Source organism: Alligator sinensis, unplaced genomic scaffold, assembly GCF_000455745.1.
Source record: "Alligator sinensis unplaced genomic scaffold, ASM45574v1 scaffold973_1, whole genome shotgun sequence".
NCBI classification, from domain to species: Eukaryota; Metazoa; Chordata; order Crocodylia; family Alligatoridae; genus Alligator; species Alligator sinensis.
The window spans coordinates 162,811-186,783 of record NW_005842622.1 but is presented as its reverse complement, the minus strand read 5'-3'; the positions used below and the strand labels follow the sequence as shown (position 1 = coordinate 186,783).

Below are 23,973 nucleotides of genomic sequence, written 5' to 3'. Positions count from 1 at the left end.
CAGGAAGGATATTTGAGACTGGGCCTGAGGAAAAAAAATTACTGATAATCATGAAGAATTCTCCACACTAAATTTGCTGGGAATTTCTGCAAGAATCTTTGGGTCTTGTTTTCTGTGAATGAACTTACAGGATTGTTCAGAGAAAAGCTTAAGAAAAGCTCACAGCTTATTTGTAGAATGTTGTATTTGCTGCAGTAGTTGTGTGTATTCACCCTAGAAATGCAGTCTGTATTAGAGCATGGGCTCGAGACCTGAAAGAGCCAGATGTAACTCCCTACCCTGACAGGTATTGTCTGTGACCCTCAGCAAATCTCATAGCTTCTCTGTGCCTCAGATATCCATTGGTGAAATCGTGTAAGTTTCTATGAAACTTACAAAGTTTATAAGGAATGCCTAGAAATGGATTACTCCAACTTTTAGCTTATACAGTACAGTCGCATCATACGCGCATTTAACTTGCACGAATTCAACTATATACGGAGTGGGGCGGGGCTTGAGTTTGCAGCGGCGGCAGGAGGTTGTGGCAGTGTGGTGGTGGCCGGGCGGCACACAGCCATCCCCACCACCACCCCGCGCTGTGCCGCTGCAGCTGGCTGCACAGCTCTAAGCACGGCTCCGCGGTGGCGGCAGCAGGTTTTGGAGGCAGAGGCAGTCACTGCTAGTCAAATCGCTGGCAGGTAATATGCAATTTAACTATACGCGATTTTTGCCTTACGCACTGAGTTCAGAACCTAACCCCTGCTTAAGATGCGACATGCCTGTAGGTCCATCTGAGAGCTACATCCTCTTTCCCTTATTTCCAGCTTTAGCTTAATTTTTAATTAACTGTCTCCTTTCCACTATCAACTAAGCTATATCTGGAACTTTGCTAAGTACTGTTGTTTTTTTCTTCTACAATAGCAACACAAACCTATCTCTTCTTCTCTGTATTCACTAATGAACCCATAGTCTATGCTGTGGTCACCCCCTGCTAGTTGGTTCTAACCTACTGTAAGGAAATTAAGGATGCCTCTTCATCTTTTGTTCCATGAAGATTAGCACCTCACTACCCAGGCCTCTGTGGGGAGTAAAAATCTCATTGGTCCTGCTTATACGTAGGTCTGAGGAACATATGATAATTTCCCTGTCACCTTAGACCAACAACTTCCTGGCACTTGGCAGGGGAAAGAGGGGAGGAGTAACAAGAGGCCCACTGAAAGGTAGGGAAGAAGCAGTAACAACTTGGTTGTAGGGAGATATGACTGGTTGTGGCTGTGTGAGAAGAGCAGAAGGAAGGCATATGGATTGCCTTAAAATTTTCCATCAGGCAAGAAACTGTCTAATGTGTCAGGGTTTTCCATTAGTCAACCCCTCCAGTTTGTGTCAGGGTTTTCCATTAGTCACCCCCTCCAGTATCTCTTTGCCTGCCTGTAGCTCCCCAAAACCTCTCCAGTTCTGCTTTGCTGTAAAATCCAGGAATGACTTAGGTACTTTTTAGTTGCCCTTCATGTAAGACTGTATTCTGTATTTATACTTACTGAGATGCATTATGGTTAAAAACAAACAACTGGTATATATCAGAGCTGATTTTCCCACGTTTGACATACATTAAAATAGGCTCTGATAGTTGTTTACATATGCAGTATGACTACCAGTTAACTCTGATTAGCCCCAAATGTCCTGGTGGAAAATTATTATTTATAAGTAACAGGTTCTTCACTTGTACTAAAGGTGGGACAATGGGTTTGTATATCTGTAAGATCCCAGAATAAAAGACTTATTTTCCCTTGGGGAAATCAGTCTTGTGTTTATGGCCTGAGGGTGTGAATGGCTATAATACTTAAAAGATGTTTAATACACTTTAAAACCCAAGGTACCTATACACGTGCTTGGGGGTGAGGAGGAGCTGTTTTAATTAGAGCAGTTCCCTGACAGCCACTTTAATTAAAATGGCTCATCACCATGTGTATTAAGCCCCCTGCATTTTAAAGCATCTGTGTGTTGGCTTTAGTTAGAGTGCCCCTGCAGCCATTTTAAAACATGAGGGAAGGGCAGGGGAGCTTAATACATGCAATGGTGAGGCACTGCTGGAGTGTTCTAATTAGAACATGAACCAGCACATCTATAGGTAGCTGAGAAGCCTAAATGTGCAGGCCACTTCATTTCATAGGTTTCATAGACATTAGGGGCTGGAAGGGACCTCATGAGATCATCAAGCCCAGCCCCCTGCCATAGGCAGGAAGTCAGCTGGGATCAAGTGACCCCAGCAAGAAATACATCCATATGTTTTTTTAAAGTGTCCAGAGTAGGTGCTTGCATCACTTCTGGGGGGAGTTTGTTCCAGACCTTGGACACTCACACTATAAAGAACTATTTTCTTATGTCTAGTCTAAACTGGCCTTCCTGGAGTTTATGGCCGTTAGACCTTGTTATCCCTTGGGGAGCCCTGGTGAACAGCTGTTCTCCCAGGTCCTGATATACCCCTCTTATGTAATTGTAGGCTGCTACCAAGTCCTCCCTGAGCCTTCTTTTTCCCAGACTGAAGAGTTCCACATCCCTCAGCCACTCCACATGTGGCCTGCCCTCCAGGCCTTGGATCATATGAGTGGCTCTCCTCTGCACTCTCTCAAACTTCTCCACATCCCTCCTGAAGTAGGAGGCCCAGTACTGGATGCCGTACTCCAGTTACGGTCTTACCAGGGCTGGGTAAAGTGGGAGGATGACTTCCCTGGTTTTGCTTAAGATGCATCGGTGGATGCACGCCTGAGTTGGTTTGCTTTGCCAGCCACAACATCCCATTGGTGGCTCATATTCATCTTGTGGTCAATCAAGACCCCAAGTCCCATCTGGTCATGGTGCTAACAAGCGTAGCACTGCTGAGCCTGTAAGTATGTTGAAGGTTCTTCCTACCGAGGTGCAGCACCTTACACTTCTCTACATTGAAGGCCATCAGGTTTTCGTCAGCCCAGCTTGAGAGTGTGTCCAAGTCAACTTGTATCCCCAGCCTGTCCTGCGGTGTGACCGCCCTCTCCCATAATTTGGTATCATCTGCGAACTTTGCCGGTTCACATCTGACTCCTGAATCCAGAATGTTAATGAGGATGTTAAAGAGTATCAGGCCAAATACAAAGCCCTGAGGGACTCCACCGGTCACCCTGCCCCACGTTGATTTGCTCCCATCAACTAGTACTCTTTGGGTCCAACCCCATAGCTAGTTACCTAGCCATCGGACCATAAGATGATCAAGGCCACAGTTCCCCTTTAGACTGTTTTTAAACTTTCTGGAACATTTCAAAAACACACTGGGAAAATGGAGTGCTATTTTAAGCTGGTCCCCCTTGATCCAATACAATGTTATGTGCAGATACAGTGCATTTGTGCCTTGTGTCTGGTCATTCCTCCAGGCATCCCACACTGCACTACTCTTAACCCATACACCCCAGTGCTTAGAACTCATAAGCAGTCTACATGTGGACACTTCCTTCTAGGAACAATTATGAATTGGTTTCCAGTCAGTGACATTCTTAGAATGATTCGAGTGGTACGTGTGTCTGCACCCTAAATATTCATCTTTTAGTCTGTAGTGGATCCGGTCAGTAACTGTTTCCTTTTACTGTCTCATTTCATTAGGTTAAGATAGATGTCTCCTCTTTGTTCTTCCCAGTACTTCAGTTCTTAATATTGCATTTATCTTCTACATAGTACAATGCAGTGGTTAGACAGTAGTGCTTTGAGGCATGGCAAAAACAGATACACTCATTTTTTCTCCTGTTTTTAATTGCCTAATAAGAATAAAACCCAGTAAAACTGCATTTGTAGAGTACATCTCTGCAATGCAGTAAAAAATAATAAATATACCCTGTTGAACCTCAGAAATTATTATGGTCTGGTAATATTTGAACTGGAAGCCTTAGGAAACAGTGAAATTCTCCAAGAATATGCCAACTCCACCCACAATGCACCTGTTTCTGTGGAGGGAAGGTTCATCATTTGCACAGTCTTGTGAGTGTCAGGGCTGGAGGTGAATAATCCTTTGATATCACAGATAAACAGCTCGATATATTTTGATATGGCCTCTTAGAAGGAACTGAGGTGGAGCGAGGTCTTTTTTCTTTGAACCCATGCTGTGTCCTGGAAATGAAATAAAATGTAAGACACATTAGAGAGTATGATTCACTGCCTCATGGTCCCAGCATGAGTTTTCTAACTGGTGTCCTCATCTGCTCGAGACTGTCAGGTTCAGAATCACTACTGGTGAAACGATTGGCCTAAACAGTGGTGGTATTTTTTACTACTTCCTTTATGCATTCACTCTCTTCCTTTTGCCTTCAAGTAAAGCATAGGAACAGCTGTACTGTACCCTTTTCTCAGCACTGCCAAGGTTACAACGTAAACTTCAGCAGAAAGTGTATCACTTCCATCTAGGGCTGTGCGAGGCTTGGGACAGAGCTTTGGATCCGGAGAAGCTTCGGATGCTTTGGGGTCCGAAGCAGCATATCTGTGTCGAAGCACTGGCCTCGTTCGGCTTCCTGAAGTGGTTCGGAGCCTCTTGGCGATCTGGCCATAGGGTACAATGGGGAAACAATAAAATATCTATAACTTTGGGGTTTTTTTGTCCGATTTGGATGAAATTTTTAGGAGTGGTAGACTCTGCATAGAGATCATGAATCCTGCCAAGTTTCAAGGAGATCAGTGCAGGGGTTTGGGGGAAACTGCACCGCAAATTCTTGAAAGCAAACTTCATGTCACTTCTAGGCATTACAACATAGGAGGGTGAAAACTGCAGAGGTGGTATCCTACACAGAGGCCACAAAGTCTGCCAAGTTTCAAGAAGATCGGTGCAGGCGTTTGGGGGGAACTGCACCCCAAATTCCTGAAAGCAAAACTCCTGGCACATCTATGTGTTACAACACAGGGGGGTTAAGACTGCAGGGGTGATAGCTCTTACTGAGGCCACAAAGCCTGCCAAGTTTCAAGAAGATTGGTACAGGGGTTTGGGGGGAACTGCACCTCAAGCTGCGGACAAGAAAAACTGCCATGGGTGCTTGTGAGACTGACTGTGTCTGTCTTGGGGCGGGGAGGGGAGACACTACTGCAGGCCTGGCTGCTAAGCTCCCGTGTTACCAATCAATCAGTCATGATTCACTCAGGGACCAGGGACTCAGGGACCAGCTCAATACACAGGACCTAGCTACTACATAACGACTTAACGAGCATCAATTAGCACCTACAAGACCAGGCTAAGGAGAGGAAAGACTCAATACAGACAATCAACTGCCCCACAATGGCATTAACAGCCTCGGTGTGTGGCATTCGGCAGAGTTGGAAAGGAGCAGAAAGCAAAGTGGCGGATAGGGCATGAAGCACAGGAAGAAAGCAGGAAGCAGAGCAGGAGATTAAGCAGAGAGCACAGGTCTAGAAGCAGCAAGCAAAGCAGTAGATCAGACAGGAGAAGGGGATCAAAATGGGACGAGGGAGGATGTGGGCCTAGTTTTGTGTCAAGTCTATCAAAAAGATTGGCTGTCATTGAACTACAGAACCTACTCACTCTGGTGGTCTTATGCAATGAGCGTATTTAGACCCATAATTCATTATATATGAGGTAAATTTGCTCTTATGCAATCAGCATAGATGCCCCCAACCCAAGCAGGTAAGTTTGTGAGGGGAGAGGAAAGGGCCGTGGCCCCACTCACCCCAGCCGGGACTGCAGTGGCCCTGGGAGCGGCCGGCACCAGCTGCCTGCAGCCACTGGGCTGCACCATGCTCTGCCTGTCCTCCTGCACCTGGGCTCACCCCAGCTCCTGGGCTGTGCCGTGCTGTGGTGCAGGTAGCTGGTGTCGGCTGCTTCCGGGGCCGCTCCAGCATGGGCTGGGGTGAGTGCGGACAAGCGGAGCCCCGGGCAGCGCAGGGCGCAGCATTCACCCCATCCCTGGTTCCAGCAGCCCCCGGAGCAGCTGACACCAGCTGCCTGCACCAGGGCATGGTGCAGCCCAGGAGCAGAGGTGAGTGGGGATAGGCAGAGCATGGTGCAGCCCAGCGGCTCCAGGCAGCTGGTGCCAGCCACTTCTGGGGCCTCTGCAGCCAGGGCTGGGGTGAGTGCCACTCTGTTCCCTCTGCTTTGCTGCCTTGTGCAGCTCCAGGAGTGGCACCCCTCCCCTTGCCCCTTCCCTAATCCCAGCCTCACTTCCTCCCTCCCTCCCTGCCATGGGAACCTATCCCTATTTGTTACATTGTAAAGTGGGTTCGCTTTGTGCAAATTTGATTTATGCACCATTCTCCGGGAATGCATGTACAGCATAAATCGAGGGAAACCTGTAAATTGGAAGTGTTCAGAGCAAGGTAATTCGCCACCTAAGAAACCTTCCTCATAGTATAAGACTAAAACATCCAAGTTATTTAACTGAACTAGAAGAAGATTCAGGAGTGACTTGATCACAATGCACAAGTGCCAACCCGTAGAGAATTTTTCTGCTGACTGAGGGCTTTTAGGACATTAATGTTTCAATCACCAGAAGCTGAGGCTAGATAAGTCAGACTGACGATAGGTACCTATTTTCCCAGTGAGGGTACTTACTGACTGAACTAATTTAAAAGTGTTTTTGTGGATTCTTGGTCTTCTGAGACTTGTATATCAATACTGGGGGGCTCTTCAAAAGATAGGCTGAAGCTGAGCTAGCAGTTACTGGTAGGTGCAGGAATTGCTGGAGGTATCCTATGGTCACTGGTATGAAAGTGATCAAACTAGGAGATTGTAAGGGCTCCTTCTCACCTGTGAAAAGTATTCCCTGAAAGGGAGCAGTCTTGTAGACTGAGCTGGCACAACATCATAAGAAAAAAGAGAGGCACAGAGGGTTGTCAAATCATCATAGATGCAATGTTTTACAGAAAGAAAGATTCCCTGAAGTTTTTTTGAAGGAGGCAAAGGGCTGGGAGTAGGTTTGGCATTGACTACTTGGATGGCTGTGTAAAACAAAATAGAATGCTACAGGTGCATTTTGAAAGAGGGTGAAAGAAATGAAGATATTGAATAGGGGAGGACATTGGCGGCATGGAGGGGGTGCATGCAGGAGCATGTGCTCTCCCTGAGATCGGCCATGCACCCCCTGAAAGTGCCAGCCATGAAATCGGAAGTGCTAGTGGAAGTGCAGTTCTGGTTTTACCGCTGGCTTGGTGATTGGCTGCTGGGGACCCCCCACCCCAGTGGTGATCTGGTGCCCCTCAGACTCAGGCACCAGTCACCCATGGGGGAGGAGTTTGGGATGAGCTGGAGGAAGAGGAATACAAAATCCAGAAGGACAGAAGCTGCAGCTGTAGCAAGAAAAAGCAACCCAAACATTGGCCAGAGTCTTTCAGAAAAGGTCAGGATGAATTTTGGAGATAGTGTAGTTGAAGGGTGGAAAAAGCCAGTTGTCTACTAAGGCAGACAAGGTTCTTTGCGTGAATATGATATCTTTTATTAGACCAACTTAAATAGTTAGGAAAAAAAAATTATAGCAAGCTTTCAGGTTCAAAAACCCTTCATCAGGCTGAGGAAGTCTGATAAATATGGTAACCAATAAATATGGTAATCACAGTGATTACATTTCTAAGGATAGGTGAGGGAAAGACCTTCATTTTGGTAGCCCTGCAGAAATATCATTATGTTAGGGTCACATAAGTGTACAGAGCACTTTACAGGCAGCTTAAAAAACAAGGTTCCTGTTCCCTAGATACCATGCTTTATGGAAGTAATTCTTAAACTTTTTGACTAAGAGCACCCCTCGTTCAACTTGAGGCACCCCTCATTAGACTTGAGGTATCTCTTGGAAAATGCCAATTCTTACTTTTCACTCATTTTTTGACAACAGAAAAAGAATAGAGGAATTATTTCCTTACTAAGAGCTAACAAAGACCGTAACAGATCAAGATGTTTTTAACACTATGGATTCCTATTTGAAATCTCTAGGTTTAGTCATGAATCCAGTTCACATACCTAACAATGTTAATATTGCATGGCAGTCCTTGGAACACTTGAAATGATCTCAAGGCACCCTAGTATACCATAGCACCCTGGGTGAGAATCAGTGATTTAAGGCTTGACCAACTCCCAATGAAAAAACACTCAGGATCACATGCTGTTCTTTCTTAGCTGTCCAGGTGTCCAGATTTGGTCATCTACATGGTTTTCTAAGAACTAAAAATGCCATTTATGTACAGCTTGGAATTAATCTCCTGGCCACTTAGCCCAGCATGCAGGGAAGGTTACATGTGTGCTCAAACTTGGCATAATTACTGGCAACAAAATGGGAGAGATTATTTTCCTTTAAATAGCTATGTGACTGAAGTATTCATTTGGGAAGCTGTAGGTCCTGTGTTCACCTCCCCCACCTCATCCATAGGTGTTAAGAAATTAAATTTCTATGGTTTCCCAGACTAATTACCACACCAAAGCCATTTTCCAGTCCCTTTTCTGGTGCTTCTTTCAAAGCTGCTCTCCTGGATAGTCATGAGTGGAAGATATGTACAAGATTTGTGGGGTCTGGATGAAAGGTATAAGCCAAAGGGTATGTAGGTCAGTGATTTAGATGCTGAGATGAAGGAAGAGATCCCTGGGTTTTAGAAGGGTGCTGGCTTCCATTAAAGCAGAAAGTTACCCCGTCTTATATTCATTTTTTCAATGGCTATATTGGTGTCTCAGCTTTAGAAAGAGCATTGGAGAAAGCACTGGCAAGTAGCTGACCCAAGTGATTGGAATCCTATGTTAGGAATTCAGAGGCACCCAGGCTCAAATCCCTGCTGGGCAAGAAGGGAAAGACCTAGGATCCAGGACTCCCAGGTGACTGCATTACCCCTTGAGGTGTGCAATAAGAATGAGGTGACCTGTCAATATATCCCTGTCATCTGTTCACCTGGTAGAGCAGGAGTGGGCAAAATGCTCTACCAGGGCCCAATGCAGCCCTCCAGGCCATTCCATCTGGCCTGTGGGACCCCTAAAAAATTTAGAAAATTAATATTTATCTGCCCCAGCTGCCTGTCATGTGGCCCTCGGTGGCTTGCCAAAACTCAGTAAGCGACCTGCCGCCCAAAATAATTGCCCGCCCCTGTGGTAGAGGGTGTAAAGCAGAATAATGATTATGTGTCTTTCCTCCCACATTCCTAATCTGTAGAAGAAATGGCTCTCTGTTTATCTAAGTTTCTGTGTGTGACAGACAGAGAAAGAATGGTTGGATATGGGTTTGGAGTATTTACTGGAGGAAAGGTTGCTATTGAGTTTGTCACTTAGTTGTGAGAAGGAGTAGCTCTATGGCAATTTTTATCTGTTGCAGGAACAGAAAAATAGTAGGACATGTCTCTCTCATCACTAGGGCCAAACATGAACATGGACTGGAATAGCAGGACCTAGGCCTTTGATTCTGTTGTCCGCAATGAATGGAGAGAGCCCTCAGGGATGTGTTGACTGAAAATTATTTTGCTAAGGGTGTGTCATTTTATACCTTAAGTGGATTTTTCAGGGTGACTAGAAAAGGTAGCAGTAGTCCTGCCTAGGAGGTCAGGATGAATGTGACAGATTTCACAGAGAAAGAGAGGAGGAAGGCCAGGAGGAAAGTGAGTTCGAAGTATGAGTCGCTGGTTGGTTATCAGAAGTGTTGGCTATAATGCTTTTATGGGTATTATCTCCTGTAAGAGCAGGTGAAAGGTGGAACACCTCTTTCACATTGCTAGGGTTGGTCCTGAGCACAGATCAGAATATCAGGAGAAAGATCTTGGACTGTATTTGACAACACAGAGAGAAGCACTCAGATTAAACTTGTCTTGCTATGCATGCAGCTAATTTATACCAGTAGCAAGTTTATTTTCCAAGTGGCCAATACGAGTAGCTGCAGTTCTAGCCAGGAAGTTGTGATGAATGTATATATTACATTGGGTGGGTTTCTGATAGTCTGGATGGGCTACCATCCCCATACCATTTGCAGGTGGTAGTGGGAGCTTTTGCTGCTTTAGTATTTTAGTACACAACAGCAGTACAGGGAGTCTCCTTTCCTGCCCCAGAGGAGAAGTCTACCAACACATGCTCCTCAAAAACCCTGACAAAGAATGATCACCGTAGACCAATGGTATTAACCTCAGAAAGAAGTCTCCACAACTCACAATGCAATGGAGACTCTTGGTTGATGGTCATTTTCTGCCTCAGTTACTGCAAATCTATGTCCTATTAATTGTCTTGTTCAGGTTGAGGATCTGTTAGTATCTTTGAGGAGAGGCTTTCAGTGTAATGAAGCAGTTGACACCTAACAGCAATGGCCAAACAGAGCAGTGGAACTGGGTTATAACTGTAACATGGACATTAAAGGAGTTGGGGTGTATGGAAATCAATTATTAATCTGAAGCACTGAGCAACCTGGGATTTGGCCTGCGTCTTCCCTTTTTCACTATCAATGCTTGTGTCTTTCTTAGGATGCCTTTGCCGCTTTCCACCCGAATAAAGCACTGGTGAAAACATATTTAAAACCACTGCAGGTTGGGGAGTTGGCACCAGATCAATCTACCTCTGAGCCCAGTAAAAATGTAAGTGTTTGGAGAACCAGCTGTGGGATGGGATGTGGGCTTCTATGCGGGAAAATGGAAAAATTAATGAACTGGCAGCTGTGTTCTCCAACATACTGTGCATCCAGCATTACATCACAGATGGGAGTGCTGAGGAGCCCACCCCAGGGAGGTAATGCATGGACAGATCTCAGGATCACAGAAATCTCCCCTAGGGTTGTGGGCATGTTACAGGGTCCCGTTCCCACCCCCCTGTTACTGGGATCTCACTCAGAACCCCTCACAGGCATATTCTCTAGGATGAAACAGTTACTGTGTATAGCAATAGCTGTCAATCATTGTACATCCCTTTTTGCTACAGAAACCCCTATTGGAGAAAAGGGATACCAAAGTGTTTCCCCTTTGTCTGGAGGCTATTTCTTAACTCCAGAGGTTGCTGTGCTGCCTAGAGAGTGCAGTAATGTTGTGTCTCTCCCCAGAAACTGCTGGTAGAGGACTTCCGTGAGCTGCGAGCCACTGTTGAGAAGATGGGTCTCCTGCAGCCTAATTACTTCTTTTTCTTCCTGATTTTCCTGCACATCCTGGTACTGGATGCTGCTTCCTGGCTCACTGTGTGGTACTTCGGTGCATCCTTAGTGCCTTTCCTTGTTGGTGCGGCCCTGTTCGCTACTGCACAGGTAAACTACCTGTCCCAGAACAATAGCTCAGGTGTTTTCTCTTTTTCAACATGCATGAGTCTAGTTACAAGGTTTTATAGCAGCTATTCCCCTGAAATTTCTTCTGCTGAGAGTCTGTCACCTGGCTGGTAGTAAGCAGACACTTCTGTCTTTGGCTAGACACCATTAACACCAGTGATACTTGTGAACTTAAGAAATAATACAAATTACTCACTGTAGTAGTAAGACTACTGTGAAGAGAAGTCCAAAAAATCATTTTCTATATGGTCAGGTTTCCCCTGTGTGATCTAGGGCCTTGCTATACATTTAAATTAAATGTGGATAGAAACCAACCATAAAGTTATTACGTATTTTCAAGCATTAATTTTGTAGTTGGTTGGCTTTTTTTTAAAGCTGAATGGACATTTTTATGGTGATATAATTACTTTGCTACATGTGGATGTTTTAAATTTATTGTGCAATTAACCAGTGAATTGCACAATATATATAACATGTGGCAGGGGTCTTAGGTCTAGTGTTCTAGCCCAGGGGTGGGCAAAATATGGCCTGCAGGCCAGATCCACCCTGCCAACTGACTGGATCCAGCTTGTGGCTGCCCCTGCAGTGCTCCATATGGGACCAAGCCCCATCCACTCCAGCTGGGGCAGCCCATGCCATGTTATTGCTGGCTTGGTCCCTGGCACAGCTTCTGCTGGGGTTGTTCCCAGTGTGACTGCAGCTGGCCAGGTGCTGCTCTGTTCCCCTCTCCTCCAGCAAGAGCTGGCTGGTTGAACCTTCCCCCTGCTCACCCACCCAGAACAGTACAGCAGGAGCAGGAGTGGGAAGGGGAGCTGCCACTGCAGGCAAGGGGAGCAAAGCAGCACCAGCCAGTTTCAGCTGCTTCAGGACCAGCCCCACTGGCAGCTGCACCCATTAGCTGGGACCTGGGCCAGCATTGCTGTTCTGCTTCTCTTGCTGGCAGCTGCAGCTGCTGCTTCTGCCCCTGCCCCTGCTGCACCGCTCTGGGTAGGCAGGGGGGAGGGAAGCTTCAGACGGGTGGATCCTACCCCAGCATGTGGAGTTCTGGCTCCAGCTCCCAGCTGTTTTGCACCTGTTCTGCCTGCCTGGTGCAACAAGCAGCCACCTGCAGGTGGGCAGAGCTGGTGTAAGGTGGCCAGGAACTGGACCTGGATTCCACCACACTGGGGCAGAAGCCACTAGGCTGAAGCTTTCCCCCCCACCCAGAGTGGCAAAGCAGGGGCAGGAGCGCAGCTGAAGCTGGAGACAAAGGAAGCAGAACAGCCCTGGTGGCTCAGACCCTAGCCAGCATGTGCGGTTTCTGGTGGGGCTGTTCCTGGTGTGGCTGTAGCCGACTGGGTGCTGCTCTGCTCCCCTCATCTCCAGCAGTGGCTCCTCCTCCATCTCATGCCACTGCTGTGCCACTGTAGGTGGAGGGGAAGATTCAGCCGGGTGGCTCCCACTGAAGGTGAGAGGAACAGAGCAGCATCTGGCTGGCTGCAGCCACACTGGGAACAGCTCTGCAAGAAGCTTCATGCTAGCCAGGGCCTGGACTAGGCCTGGGGCCAGCAGGTGTTGACTGGCTGCCCTGGGCAGGGCTCAGTCCTGTGCAGAGTGCTGCGGGGGGGAGCCACAGATGGGCTGAGCTCTGATCTACATGCCCACTGCCTCCCCCTCCCTCCCCTCATCCCTGAAATGACTCCCAGGCAGCCCCTCCCCATATACATATACCACCTCCGCACAGCTCCATATACCCCCCACCCTGCCACCCTTACCATAGGGCAGGGCATGCAGGGACCAAATCACAACTCCCCTGACCTTGAACACTGTTTCCCACCCACTGAAAGCCCCATAGGGAAAATTTTGGTGTGTTGTTGGAGGGGAGGGTTTTGGGGGGGGAAGAGGTGGGAGTGCTGACCTCGCTTGTGACAGCTCATCAAAACTTCCTATGTGGCCCTTGGGCCCAAATAATTGCCCACCTTGGCTCTAGCTTTCTTAACAGCATCTAGTTCTGGGAAGAGGTACAGCACCAATGTGTGGGGAAACTCACACCGTCGCTTATATTTCCATTCTGTTCTTTTGCAGACACAATTGAACTGGTTCCAACATGATGTTGGGCACTTTTCTGTCTTCAGAAGTACAAAATGGAGCCGGAGGTTTCATTTAGCCCTAGCTGCTCTGAAAGTAAGTGCTACTTCTCAGGAAGCTGTTTGATATTGAACATGATTGCTTAACAAATGAGATAAGCTCTAGATTGAGGTAACATTTTTGTGAGGGTGTGTGCTCTAAACGTAGCAAGGAGGGGGATGTGCCGTATCTCTTGGACAAATGGATAAATCATGGATAAATGTCTTGATAACATGGTACTGTAGTTTGACTTCTTTCTTCCCACAGGGGTTTTCACCCAGCTGGTGGAATCACCTGCACAATCAACACCATGCCAAACCCAACTGCTTTCGCAAAGACCCTGATCTTGGTTTCCACCCTGTCTTATTCAGCTTTGGGAAGATACTCTCCACAGAGGTGAGTGTTGGCAATGTTTGGAAGTAACACAGGATAACAAAAAGATCTATTTGAATGGGAATATATATGGGGCTGGGAGGACTCCAAGACTGGGAAGTATATCATCTTAGGCCACTGGCACTTGTTAAATTTATCATGGGATAGAATCTGATCTCAACAAGCACATATCTTACCATGCTACACATGCAAGGTGCCAGGCGTAGGGTTTAAAGTCCCTGGCAGGGCAATCCCTTTGGCTTCCCCCACTGGGAGCCTCTGATCCCCTGCACCCAGTTGGAGACTTGGGGCTGCCTTCTGGGTTGGTGCTGCCAATCAGATGATCATCCTTATCAGCCCTGGAGCAGTCCCCAGCCAATTGGAGATGTGAAATGGCTCCAGGCTGGGAGAGCCAGCACTGTCTAGAGCTAATTTCAACAATCAGCTGATTGTTGGACATTGGGTCAACACAGCCCTAGTATATGGACATGTCACACATTTAATTTAGGGTGCCATGCAAACCCTAGTATATGGACATGTCACACATTTAATTCAGGGTGCCATGCAACCCATCCATAAAAATGTTGTACATTATATGTGGAACATTTTTATGGCTAATTTGCCATTTTATGGTGCCTTAAATTGGGTGCATATGCAGCAGCATTGTAATTTGTAGTGCAATTAACACCTTAATTGTGCCATACATATAACATGTGCCAGGGCCCCTCATGTGATCAATATTACACTGGAAGGGAGTAGGTTTTGTGTCTTGGAATGGCTTTTCTGCATCTAAAATTCATTGGATAAAATGGATGAACAGCAGGGACATAGTTTCTGCCTCAGTGCCCCTTCCCTTCTGGAGCAGTCTCCATCTCACTGAGCCACCTACCCTCTAATTTGTTTTTTGTCTCCTGGATGCCTACTGGGACAACTTTAAGGGCAGTCCTGGTCTGTGTTCTCTAGAACTAGTATTCTAGGGCTTGCACCAGAGCATTTTGCTAGAAGGGGGAAAGGGAAGGGCTAAAATCTTAAGGCCAGATTCCATTCAACTTACTAGGCACAAAAGTAAACTTATATACCTAGGTGTGATTCTATTCCATGCTGTTTACCATCATCTAACCCTTAACACTGAGTCACAACAAAAAAAAAGCAGTAAGGTGGAGTAGGAACCTTTGTGTATTCACAGTTTCTCAGGAATTCAAGCAGGGTGGAATAGGTTGAAACTTAGGAAATAAACAGATGTCACCAAAGGAAGCAGATCAGTTGTGTCAGGATATGTCCCAACATAGCTTTGTTGGGATCCACTTTGTTGGGTGAGACAGACATTGCCTGTTGTTCTGTGAAATCAGGCCCCAGCAAATAGCATAATACTGGTGAAGCTGAGAATACTTTAGAATACTTTCCTTCAAGAGAACGATTAAGCAATAAACTCAGACACAAATATGAAAATGTTCTGTACCTGTCACCTCCAGCTTTTTGAGATGTTTGGGCTTCTCTCACTCAGCTGCCTTTCCGTGACCTCTGCATGTGTGTGCAGAGTCACAAGGGATGAAATAAAATCCATATCTCCTCCCTTCTAATTCTCTACTTTTTGGATTTTAAAAAATCCTTCCTCTCAGGATGAATGCAGGAGAAACTGCTGAGAGATTGATTTCTGGTATTGTTTAAATAGGGTTGGGAAATGCCTGATAAAGCTTTTTAGTAATCCAGCTCACCTATTATGCCTTCCTCTCCTTTTTTAGTTGGGGAAAAAGAAGAAAAAGTTCATGCCTTATAACCATCAGCACAAGTATTTTGGCTGTGAGTATCTCCAAGCTTCCTGGCAGTGCCATGGGGCTTTCACCCAACAGTAGCTACAACTTCTCATCCCTGTCTTTATGTCCCTTAAGGGACAGAGAAAGGATAGTCTGTTCCACATTGTAGTCTGGTGGATGATCATGGTGTTTAGGAAACTAGCCACCAATTGTCAGGATTTCCAGCTGGTGTGTGTCTGTTGAAAATAAAAGATATCACATCTACTTGAAGAACCTTGCCTGCCTGTTGAAAATGATGCATGTGGTAACAGCTAAAGTGCAGCAGGCATAAAATGGGGGGATATACAAGGAAAGAAGATCAGCTGAGGAAAGAAAGAGTTGAGATAGGAAGAAGCATGGAGTAAGATAAACAATATAGAAACCTGGAGCAAAGTGATGAAATCACCCTTGTCTTTATGCCACACTGAAAATCCCACATCAGAAAGATCTCTTCCTTTTATTTTTCTAGATTTCTGCACAGTTTGTGACCCAGTAAGACTGTTAATGTGTTTCTGTTTTGTTTTGCTTTGTTTTCCTCAGTTTTGGCTCCATTCGCAATAATTCCCTTTTTCCAGCTTGCTTTAATCTATTTTGCAACCAAGCACAAAAAGTGGTTTGTAAGTATTCTTAGCATTACTCAGAAACCTTTGCAAAATATAATCACAGTTTTCCCTGTCCCCAATGTATCAATTCTGTCATCAAAGCACTGAGATAGAATATATTCAGTATTCACTTGCAGAGTTTCCTCAGCATCTTAACCCAGTTTAATTCTTTCAAAAGGGGATTGGACTAATTCTTGGAGGAAAGATCCCTCAGTAGGTGTTGAATATGGTAGGTGGAAGTGCAGCTTCTGGACCAGAACTGCCGAAACCTCTGAATGCTGGAAACTGCAGTTGGAGAGGAACAAGGAGTGAAAAATTCTGGCCATGCCCTGTTCACCCATCTCCTTCGCATCTGCTCTTTGCAACTGTATGAGCCAGGGTACTGGGCTTGATGGACCCATGGACCAACCCAGTAAACATGAACGCTGCGTGCCCTTGCAGGCTGGGGGTCACGGTGACCGCCCGCAGGTGTCGGCGATGGTGTCAGCGGCAGGGGCATGACAGTGGCGAGGGGGGAGCTCCCTCAGGCTGCCGCAGCGATGTCAGCAGTGCAGGCAGGTTTTGCAGGGAGCTCCCACGGGTGGCCGCAGTGATGTCAGCAGTGGGGGCGGGGGGTGGCGAACACCGATTGGTAGTCAGCGTCCACCCGCAGATGCCGTCAGCAGTGTCAGGAATGAGAGGGGGAAGGGGGCAGGTGCTGCCGGCAGTATCAGCAGCACTTTTTGCAGGGGGTGCACCGCCAAGCTCAGGGGGTGCATGTGCACCCGCGCACACCCACTATGCATTGCCAATGCCAGTAAATGGCAGTTCTTATGTATTTTTAGTCTTCAGGTATTTGCCCCTCAGCCAAGTGAATGGTGAAGGATGGGAGCTACCATGTGCGGGATGACTTGAAATCACAAAAGTATTTGCTTTGCCATGTGAAATTTCTGGGCAAAATTTATGTTGATTTAGATAGGTGGAGTAATAGACATGGGGCATAACAGAAGAAGACTTTCTTAGGATGGTTTAATTTGGGGTGATCCTGCCTTGAGAAAAGGATCAGTCCTTTCCAGCTCTCCTTTTCTATGATTTTATAACTCAGTGATTTATTTTTGTTGCTCCATTTTGGCTGGAGCACAGAGTGGTAGGGGAGTGTAGTACTATAAGCAGTCTTTTGTGTGAAGCCTTCTTTGCATCTCTATGACAGGAGCTGTTCTTGACAGTGACTTATAACATTCGAATCTTTCTCATGTACGTGCCCCTAATGGGATTAAAGACCTTCATGGTGTACTACTTGTTTGCCAGGTAATATTCACTGGGCTCACTGTCTCTCTGGCCCTTGTCCATTCCCTGCTTTTTGCCAGTATTTGCAGATTTCAGCACAGGCAGGAATAATAAAAATATAGTTACATTGCCAATTTCTAAGTAACTGTAGTCAAGCAGGAAAAAGAAGGGTATCATTATGGGAAAATCTGTGAGATCCTCTGCTAAAAAGTACAATGATGCTAAAATACTGGGATGCAGAAGTGATGGGATGGAAAATACAGAAATAATATCTTGTGAGTTTGGGTGGGAGACTTGTTACCAGGACATTACCAAGTTGGCCTTTAAGAACTTTTACAGGAAAATCATTAGTTTCCCCAGGCAACATAGTGGGTCTCTTTAAAGTAGATTGTGGATAATGACTGTGTTTATGTATGTATATATTTGTGTGCTCAGATACATAGAGGCTTCCTGGTTTATCTGGATTTCACAAATGAACCACATCCCAATGCACATTGATTATGATCGGAACTTGGACTGGGTATCTACCCAGGTAAGATCTTGTCCACTGCTGGAAGCTTGGGGTCTGGGGTTGTGAAGCTGAAGGACTCCTTTTCTAGGAGTTATAACCCTAAATTGGGTTGGGGGTTTCTTCTTGTGACACAGATGGAAAATTATAAATGGCACTCAGGTGTACAGCTGAGTCCTGACAAAAGGCTTTTAAAGAACTGCTTGGAAAATAGATCTTCTGTTGGCAAAACAAATCAGATTTCTTTGTCTTTTTTTTCACTGATAAAAAGTTTGCCGCAAAATTTCCTTGACTTATGTTAAATATAGCCCTTCAAGTTATAATCACTCTTGAGATTAAGGAGACGAAATTAAGGAGAAGAACAGAGATAGATCTATAATGGAATATTATGATAAAATATTTTTAGGAGAAGATATGAGATACTTAAATGGGCATAACTGTGCACTAGGGCACTCTAATTACATTTGTTTCTAAGTAAATATAGTTATACTATGGGATATAGTTATACTATGTACAAACAAGCCCAGTTAGTTCTGTTCTCATGGAAAGATTTGAAAGAAACCAGAAAAATAGTTTGTGATTTATCAATGTTCATTTCTCCTATCCATTCAAATGGGAGATATGGGTAAAGTATCTTTAGGGAAGCTTAGGCACTGGTTTATGTGGATCCCAAAAGAAAAACTATTTTGTTATTTCCAGTTGAATCAAGAATTTTTCACATCAATTGCTTGAAGTTGCAGCAAAGTAGGTTTAGCTTAGATATCAGGAAAAACATCGTCACCATTAGAATAGTGAGTCAGTGGAATAAACTACATAGGGAAATGGTGGAAACTCCATCACTGGCATTTTCAAGAGGTTGAACAAGCATTGGCCAGGGAGGAGAATTAGTTATAGCTTGAGTTCTCTGTAAAGAGCAACAGTTGGAGGCCCAGGAGCCTTGCAATTCCCATCCCCACAGGTTGCTGGATATTGGAGAGACAGTGTTCAGCAATGGGAGAATGAAGCAGAGCTTCACAACTGTTTTAGTTATGAAAGATGATTAGAGCAGCTGGGATAAATTTAAGTAATGGATATAGGAAGTGAAGTTCTGTTTATCAAGTTAGAGGGTGTGATGCGTAGAGTTATGCTTGCTGTCCCTACATTGCAAAGCAGTGGAGAATGTTTGTTTTTTCCCATGGTTCTGGGCTTTGTCTGTTACTCTGTGGACTAGATGACTGACATACGGCCTGCCCATGGGCTGAACTGATCCAATGGACCCATGAAACTCAGATTCAGCATGTGTCCCAGAGCAGTCAGGGTGGATGGCATGTACAGCACAGATGCCAAAACAGTTCAAATGGGTTTTGCAGGTGGTGCAGTGCAGTGTAGGCAGGTGCTATTAGAGCAGCTGGAGTGTGCATGCTACTGGTGGCACTCACCGTTGCTGGACTGCACTACACATGGCACCCATTCCAGCTGCTCTGGGGCCTGTGTTGTATATGGTGTGCCCAGCAGCTGGTCTGGGACTATGCCTCACATGGTACCTTCTCCAGCCACCCTGGGGCCTGCACTCCATGTGGTACCTGTGGACATCACATATATTTTGGGTCCCAGACTGGCTGGAGCAGACACACTTCCTGGTGTTCATCCTGGAATGGCAGAATGGGTGCTGTGTGCAGTGCACATCCTGGGCCTCGCCCTCAGGTGAACCAGTTCAAACTCAGTGACAGCACTGGGGGCCAGATGATGGGGCCCTGCAGACCAGATGTGGCCTGTGGGTCATACGCTTGACAATCCTGGATTAGATGAGTTCTGAGATCCCTTCAAGCCCTACTTCTCTATAATTCTACATAAGGCAATACTTATCCCACATTCCAGGATACTACTCACATTCAGACCTCATTTCATCTTTAGGTAAATGATACCCATGATTCTCAGCAAAGGTAACTGCTTCGGCTAGACAAAAATGAAAATTTTTTTTTTTTTGCATACTTATGAAAAACAGAACATACTTTTCTTTCCATTTTTCTTTTTCAGCTCGAAGCAACATGCAATGTGCATCAGTCCTTGTTCAATGACTGGTTCACTGGGCACCTGGACTTCCAAATTGAGCACCAGTGAGTATGGGTATGGGGAGAAGAGTGAGCATATCAGGGGATCCCTCTGAGTATAAGAAAGAGGAAGTCCTTCCAGGCTTCATATGAGGCACTGTAACCATACAGGTACCAATCAGTTTGGTAACATGAAGAGAGAGGGGATCCTTATGGGACAGGGAGGCAGGAGGGAGCAAAATCCAGTGGGCATTTTTACTTGTGCTCTGGGATGCTGCACCAGGTGCTTTAATTAGCAAGCTGTGCTAATTAAAAGGCCTGCATGTCACGTGTATCATCGTCCCTGCATGTCCCCGTGCTGAAAAAATGGCAGCAGGATGCTTTGAACTAAAGCTCATTGAACATGTTTTATTTCAAAGTAGTGCCTTGTCACCATTTTTTCAGTGCAGGATGCATGGGGATACTGATACATGTGACACAGAAGGCTGACAATTTCTGTGCTCTAACAGACTCAATTAATTGAGTCTGCTCTAACATCCTGGATTTCCAGCGTGTCAGAGTAGGCGCCACGCACATATGTAGGAGCCCTTTGTGACCTGCCTTTCTTTCTCTCGTCACAGCCTTTTCCCCACAATGCCTCGACATAACTTGTGGAAGGCAGCCCCCTTGGTGAAATCTCTCTGCACCAAGCATGGCATTGAGTACAAAACCAAGACCTTGCTCACTGCCCTTGCAGACATTTTGCGGTAAGTGACAAGAGAATGGGTTTGCACACTAGTGTACAGCTAGGCAGGGATACAGCCTACAGTAGAGGAGAAGTTTGAGAAAAGATTAGAGATATGGGTCTGCAGAAATATGTAAGGTAAATATGGGGTTCAATAGCTCAGGGTATTAGAGCATGAAGAGTATTGGAGTATATTGGAGTTTTTCACCAGATGCTGTCTAGTCACATACTTCTCTTATATGCAACCCTTCCAAAATATGAACAAATACCTGAAACTGCCCAGAACTATAAAAGGAATATCAGATTTATCCATATACACTTTAAGAGGAAGGCCTGTGTGAGTAGCAAGGTCAGAGAATTAACCTTTGTGAAACTTTGTAAATTCTGAGATCTAGTTCAGTAAATGCTCATGCAAATGAACATCAAGGTATTTAACCTACATTCTCAGCCCAAATCCAGGCAAAATGAAGCATTTTTAATGGAGCCTATTTGTCCCTTTTCATATATTCACTCAAAAATACCATGAATGTCACAGTCACAAATGAATGACAGTTCCCAGAGCCAATGGCAAACACAAGAAACCTAACAGTAGAGGTATGAGGACCAAATACAAAGTAGTACAACAGAAGGATGAGAAAATTGAAAAGGAGTACATTCTTTAATCCTTTGTTGATCTACATAGGAGGATGAATTAAAAGAAAGACAGAAGACTGATTAGTTTGTTTTCATTGTTTCTTTGATTTGATACAAAAATTAATAAATTATAACTTGCCCCAAAAAAGGCTGTTTTTCCCCCATGGGAACTGTTTTGGTTTTAACCTATACAACCAGCTGTAATGAAAATATTCTATTATGGATTCTTTCCTGCCTATCATAATTATTTTCATTATTATTTATACCATGTAAAAGGCCCCAGTTCTGCAAGCAGGCATGTGTTTAGCTTCAATACTGCCAATAGATCCAGTAACAAATTTAAGCAAATAAGTAAGAGGATGAGACCCCAAGGTATGAGGAGTCTGGGAATCTTTCTTATAATAATGTAGCCATAGCTGGATGAAGAATGTAAGTGACTTTAACTGCTATGCAGACAGAAAATAACCATTCATATTCCTCCACACTCTCTTGCTCCATTTTCCCCCAATTATGTGGGCTCCTTCTATCTGTCTTCTCTTGTCTGTCCAAGTAGTCTACTGCACCTCTGTCTATCTGGTGACTCCTCACATCCAAGTCCCTTCTCATTCCATCTCTGCCATCAACTCCCTCAACCCCCTTGGCTCAGTGTCATGGCATGTTTTTTTCAGGGAATCTATGACCCCCCCCCCCCATCAAAGAAGACTTTCCTACTTCTTGTCCCTTAAACTCCTTTTTCTTTTCAGTGCTTCTTCATTTTCTCATGTTGACAACCTTTAGATGCCTCTCTTGCTCCTGATTTTCAGTCCATCCCTCCCACCTCACTCTCTTTCCAAGGGTGCTTCTTTCACAAGGCTAGTTTGCCATCTCTCACTCCACTTTCTCCATTGAGACCACTTAGCAGATTACCACCTTTTCATCTTTTCACTGCCTATGATGAACTGAGCTTATTACTCTTGTCTTTACAGCACCTTGAAAGATTCTGGGGAACACTGGCTTGAGGCCTATCTGCATGGATAAGAAACATACAACGCAACATTTCTCCATGTAAGCTACCATAAAAAACTACACAGCAGACCACTGGATCTCAAGGATAGACTTGTGCTTTGCTAGGGAGCAAGGGAGATGCTTTATTTCAGTATGAATGTGGACTTTCAAGATATTTCTCCTAGCTCTGAAACTGATACTTCATCTGCTGCTTTCTGTGGCTGTGTTTAGGGACATGATGAATCAGTAGGCTATTTGAGCTGAGCCTTGTAGAAAAGGGGCTTTATAAATAATAAGAAAAGACTCTCTTTATCTCTCTACTAATATGTTACTTGCTGTGAATACAAGAGAGAGACCAGGCTGACTCTTTCCGTGAGTGACAGAGTTTTAAGGAAGTTTAAGGCAAGAATTCTTCTGGGTGCTAGCTTTTATTAGACTAACTTCATGGGTCGGATAGACACAGACAGACTTTCTGGTATCAGCTGAGGAAGACCTGAAGAAGTGCACTGTGGTATTCAAAGGCTTGTCACATCTCTCTCAACCATGTCATTGGTCCAATAAAAGATAGAACCCTCAAGAAGTCTTGCCTCTTACACATGGACCATCACAACAACATCATTTCAGAACAAGGAAGCTTAAGTATTTCTGAATTGCTTTACCTTGGGAAATAATGTGCAGGAGAAAACTAACTGTACTGAAAAAGAAGAAATGATGGTGGTGGAAAAATGGAAAAGGAAATATTCAAGGAGTTCATCTATTTGTTGTAAATTAAACACAGGAAAAATGGGGGAAATAAACTCACACAGAGGGATAAAGAAGCTAAATCACTAGGACCGTGTACAGTGTCCATTATTTTACTGTAGTTATCCTAATGTGTTTTAGAGATTCTCTCTTAACAAATCATGTGTGATAGTCTTTATTTATTTTCTGATGAGACTCATTATAAATATTTTAGTGAACATTATACTATTGGAAAAATAGGAAGATATGCAGAGGATACCTAGAAGTGGTCATGTCTACATGAGATGCTGACTGTACAATAGACCATGACTATTGTGCAGTACTGTTGGAGGTCAGGAAGCGTGATGCAACCAGTTCACAGCAGTCACAAGCTAGTCAGTGTCACAAAAGAGCACTTCCTTGGTGTGACTGTGCAGCAACTCCAGTTACCGCACAGTCATGTAGTACTTATTTATAGAAGTACTAAATGACTGCTCAGTAATGACTGCACAGTTAGTGTCTCATGTAGACATGGCCGGTAAGTCCTTTATATGTAAATGTAAATGTAAATGTAACCAACCACCAACTTTAAAAAGTAAGTATTATGGATTGTTGTTGTTTAGCATTTCCTGAACAACATGTATGATCTTTCAGATTCAGATATGTTATGCATGTTCAGATGATTTCTCTGTCACAGGAAAAATAGTGTGGAATTATACCTGTATGGCTGTTAGCAGATGATCCATTTACTGCACAATTAGTGTGTTAATCATGCAATAAATTGTTACATGCCATACATTCAAATAATTTATGGCACCATCAAATTCTAAGCAGTCACAAATGCTCTTAGTTAAAATATTGTAAGTAGTTGATGCTAGCTATTAATATTAAGTTATGAAATTGTGAATGTAGAATAGAAGAAAGTGGGTTGGGTGGATGTTTTCTCAGTGCATGCTTGGATTCATACAAATGTAACTCACTCATGGTTTTCCTATTGAAAAGAAAAGGGTAAATAAATACATTAATGGGTTGTTAAA

The 23,973-nt window shown here is 44.7% G+C and overlaps 1 protein-coding gene across 1 annotated transcript in view; it reads left to right on the top strand.

Moving 5' to 3' along the window:
• LOC102382251 (fatty acid desaturase 1-like) overlaps positions 1-23,973 on the top strand; it is a 24,623-nt gene extending 650 nt beyond the window's left edge. The window contains exons 2-12 of the mRNA XM_006033326.3: positions 10,414-10,524; positions 10,983-11,180; positions 13,263-13,361; positions 13,572-13,700; positions 15,419-15,476; positions 16,010-16,086; positions 17,261-17,358; positions 17,773-17,869; positions 19,862-19,941; positions 20,496-20,621; positions 22,198-23,973. Of these exons, the coding sequence (XP_006033388.1) occupies positions 10,414-10,524; positions 10,983-11,180; positions 13,263-13,361; positions 13,572-13,700; positions 15,419-15,476; positions 16,010-16,086; positions 17,261-17,358; positions 17,773-17,869; positions 19,862-19,941; positions 20,496-20,621; positions 22,198-22,249 (1,125 nt within the window). The 3' untranslated portion in view covers positions 22,250-23,973. The remainder of the gene's footprint in view (positions 1-10,413; positions 10,525-10,982; positions 11,181-13,262; positions 13,362-13,571; positions 13,701-15,418; positions 15,477-16,009; positions 16,087-17,260; positions 17,359-17,772; positions 17,870-19,861; positions 19,942-20,495; positions 20,622-22,197) is intronic.